The sequence below is a fragment of the Sinocyclocheilus grahami genome, unplaced genomic scaffold (assembly GCF_001515645.1).
Source record: "Sinocyclocheilus grahami isolate Dianchi unplaced genomic scaffold, SAMN03320097.WGS_v1.1 scaffold456.1, whole genome shotgun sequence".
NCBI lineage: Eukaryota > Metazoa > Chordata > Actinopteri > Cypriniformes > Cyprinidae > Sinocyclocheilus > Sinocyclocheilus grahami.
The window spans coordinates 831040-834968 of record NW_015505635.1 but is presented as its reverse complement, the minus strand read 5'-3'; the positions used below and the strand labels follow the sequence as shown (position 1 = coordinate 834968).

General features: G+C 37.5%; 1 protein-coding gene across 1 annotated transcript in view; it reads right to left on the bottom strand.

Moving 5' to 3' along the window:
* Window positions 1–205: 205 nt before the first annotated feature.
* LOC107552676 (minor histocompatibility protein HA-1-like) overlaps window positions 206–3929 on the bottom strand; it is a 26795-nt gene continuing 23071 nt past the window's right edge. The window contains exons 13-18 of the mRNA XM_016234618.1: window positions 1914–2104; window positions 1638–1762; window positions 1391–1492; window positions 1207–1305; window positions 876–1039; window positions 206–556 (exon numbers count right to left, since the gene is read on the bottom strand). Coding sequence (XP_016090104.1) covers window positions 287–556; window positions 876–1039; window positions 1207–1305; window positions 1391–1492; window positions 1638–1762; window positions 1914–2104 — 951 coding nt within the window. The 3' untranslated portion in view covers window positions 206–286. The remainder of the gene's footprint in view (window positions 557–875; window positions 1040–1206; window positions 1306–1390; window positions 1493–1637; window positions 1763–1913; window positions 2105–3929) is intronic.

Sequence of the window (3929 nt, the reverse complement as noted above, 5' to 3'; positions counted from 1 at the left end):
TAAAAAAAACATTTTTTTTCTGACTATTATTTCATGTCTGGCTTAAAAGTTTTGGGAATAGTGTTCAAATCTGCAAAATGAAAAAAAAAAAAAAGTATATAAGCAAGTGATGCAATTAACCAATAATTTATGTGCATATCTCACATGCATATGATGCATAAATATGTTTATTTGCTCTTTTACATGAATTTTTTTGGTAGCCTGCGTGAGAATTAGGAAGTTGGCATCATGTATAGCAGAGGTAAACTGACCAATCAGAATGAATATGCAAAAAACAATACATTTATCAGACATAAACATTCAAACCAATCAGATAGAAAAATGCAGGAAGAACAGCTTGATTATTTTCAAAGCTTTCCTCTCGCACCTTCATTTTGAGTGCTCTCCTCTCGATCTCAGTGATGCATTTCTTGATAATGAAGGGAACACCCTCCACGTCGCCCTGCAGGACCTGAGAGAAATCACGGCCAAAGAGCTGCAAGCGGCCCTGGAGTTTCTTATGACCGCACTGGATGGCCAGAGACTCCAGACACTTCTTATGACACGCCAGAAAACACTAAAACACACGTTACACTATCGGATGAGAACAAAACTTGAACTGAATAAAGCTAAATAACACTACTGTCTTCTTTAGAGCTGCTTTACAGCTGAAACTGAAGTGGTTTCATAATTTAATTCATTGTTTTTTTCTGTGAAGCAGTTTTGAAACAATCTGTATTGTATAAAGCACTATATAAATAAATGCGACTTGACGTTGTACATCAGTGATCTGATCGAACAATAAACTTGTTTTACACAATCAGTTGATTTGCAGGTATCAACCTACAGTTTCATATGATTCAGTCAACAATATAAATCCACTGAAATGGTCTCACCTCCTCACATTCTGCTCCCTGGAAATAAACGTAGCTGTCACATTCCCTGCACTTTGATGGCGTGCGCAGTTTGCGCAGTCGATGGGTTTTTGCAGCTTTGGACAATCCCACGTTTCTGAAAGGTCCAGTGGGCGCCGCGTTTTCCGATTCAATTCCATTTATACCTAAAACACAACCAACGCCCAGACACACTCAACATATATCACTATGTACTACACATCCAAGATGTAGATGACTTGAGGGTGAGTCGATTTTTAGCAAATTTTAATTTCGGCTGAACTATTCATTCAAGTTTCTGCTTCTCAGATGTTCTCTGTAATCGGTCACTCACTTTGTTCAAATGGGGTCATGGCACCGTCTCGCTCCTCTAAATCTTCATTGGATGAAAATGTGGCTGCAGAAACTGGCCTTGAAGGTTTTGAGATATCACCTGAGACCGAAACATTACACAACATTATTGTTTTTAAAAACGATTTTATTACCATATACCAGACTGGTCTGGATTTGTTTCATACCTGTGCTGGAGGTCGGGGAACCCAGTCCACTTCCCGGACCAACACTGTCAGTGTCACTCAGGGTGGACGGCCAGGACTTATGAGCTTGATGATGGTCTCTACCTGCAAAAACAACACATGACCACTTAAAATTGCAAGGCAGCCACAAGGGGCGTTTAAACTGACAGCATCTCTTCTAATGTATAAATTAAGTACATGTCCTGTGTGTTCGTCCCTTAAAAGCTGATTTCTGTTCATTAAAACTGACCTTGACCTCGTCTTTGTTTAACCATAGCTCCTTCCCCAAACCCCGCCTCCTCTGCAGTGGGCGGAGCTTCAGAGCTGTTCTGCCGCTGGTCATTACAGAGACTGTTGTTACGGGTCCGAACGTGCCTGATTAAAAAACAACAACTCCATTTCCTTCTGAATTCAAAACCATGTTATTTCAACATTTCATTCAATTCCTGAAGCATTTAAGTTCTCATTATACTTTGACCACTGATCTTTAAAGCAAACGATGTGTTCTAATTGGATGTCGTCTTACTGGTGGCTGGATGCGGAGTACGCCTCAAACTGGTACTGGACAGGCAGCTCTGTGCGGAGCTGCAGGTTTTTGACGTATGCTGCGTACTGCTGACCCAGATCGTATAGCTTACAGCTCTCACAGAGCGTCTGGAAATGCACCGGCAGCGCTGCTGTCTGCACATGCATCGTCTGATAGTACGAGATGGTGCACTAGACAGAGAGCAAGAGGATGCATCAAACACACAACCGGAGCATAAAATTACAAAATCTCTCTGTCCAGTTGAATCAAGCTTGAAAACCGTAAGCACACAATTATATCTCCATTCCCCATTCCAGATGTTCTGAGTAGTATTAAAGGGGTCATATGATACTTTTTTAAAGATCATTATTTTGTGTATTTGGTGTAACAGAATATGCTGACATGCTTTAATGTTCAAAAAACACATTCTTTTTCAAATACTGTACATTATTGTAGGTCCTCTATGCCCCGCCTCTCTCAAACGCTTCGTTTTCTACAAAGTCCCTCCTTCCGACAAGCGCAGTCTGCTCTGATTGGCCAGCTGACCCAGTGCATTGTGATTGGCCGAACACCGCAAGCACTTGTCGGAAATGTAACGCCCCTTACCATAATCACCAGCTTCATCTTTCAAAATAAATGTAAAGACAGAGCCCTAAAGGGAACAGAGGCGCGTGACAGAGAGTGATGAAGCTGGTATGTGTTTGCAGTACACAAGCCACGGTTAAGACAGCTGACTCCACTGTGACGTGACCCTCTCTCTCTCTCTCTCTCTCTTTAGGGATCTTATCTATGCACAATCAGCTTGTAACACTCCAAAGAGAAAGGAAAACTTGAAATCGCATCATATGACCCCTTTAAGAGATTACTGATTTTGGGAAGAAGTTACTTATGTCACTTTTCATATTAAAATGATGGGAAGAGATGTTTTTTCTTTTTCATTACAAACTCATGAAAAGAATGTTTAAATCCTAAAGTGATCCTAGAATATTCTATATCCAAAAAAAATTTATATATATATATATATATATAATATTTAATAAATAAATATACAAATAATTAAATGGAACACAATAATAATATTAATAAATTCTAACAATAAAAAGTATATGCAAAAAAATAACTGAAATAAATGAAATAAAACAATAATAATTATATGAAATAAATATAGAATAGATAAATAAATATACAAAAAAAAAAGAAAAAAAAGCAATAATAAAATAATTAAATGAAACATTAACAATAATAATACTATATACTATCTAATATATAAAATACATAAATAAAACTCCTGTGGCTCAGTGGTAGAGCATTGCGTTAGCAGTATAAAAGGGCGTGGGTTCGATTCCCAAGGAACACGCATACTGGTAAAAAATGTATAGCCTGAATGCACTTGAAGTGCATAAATTATTATTAAATTAAATGCTAAATGCATAAATTAATTAATTAAAATTATTATTAATTAAATTAATTATATAATCACAGCAGCTGGTTATTAGGTTATTTTGGCTGCTATTTCTTTAAGAGCTGCCGCTGCTGAACGTGACGCAGATCTGACACGCATCATATTTTCTCTCAACTCTTTTTACTTTTCTGACCCACTTCAGGTCTTAAAGTCTCTATTAATGAGCTGACAAGTTAAATCGGGTGTGTTAGATGAGTGAGACAGTGCTGGGCTCCAGGACAGTTTTGAAACCATTTCAGAGACATGTTCTTAAATGTGACTCATATAAAATATATTACATGCATGCACAGTTTTAAGGCAGCTTTAATCGCCTTTTTGGTAACTTCATGACTTAACTGACCACGACATTGCATGCACGTAGTTTATTTCGCGCTTTCATATGAAAGGACACAGGCTACAGGACGCCGACGCCTTTGTTCGTGCAATTGAAGAGCACGCGTTAAACTGAAAAACATTAATCGCCTGCACTAACGCGCTAATTTTGACACCACTAATATATATATATATATATATATATATATATATATATATAAAATATAAAAATAATATTTTAT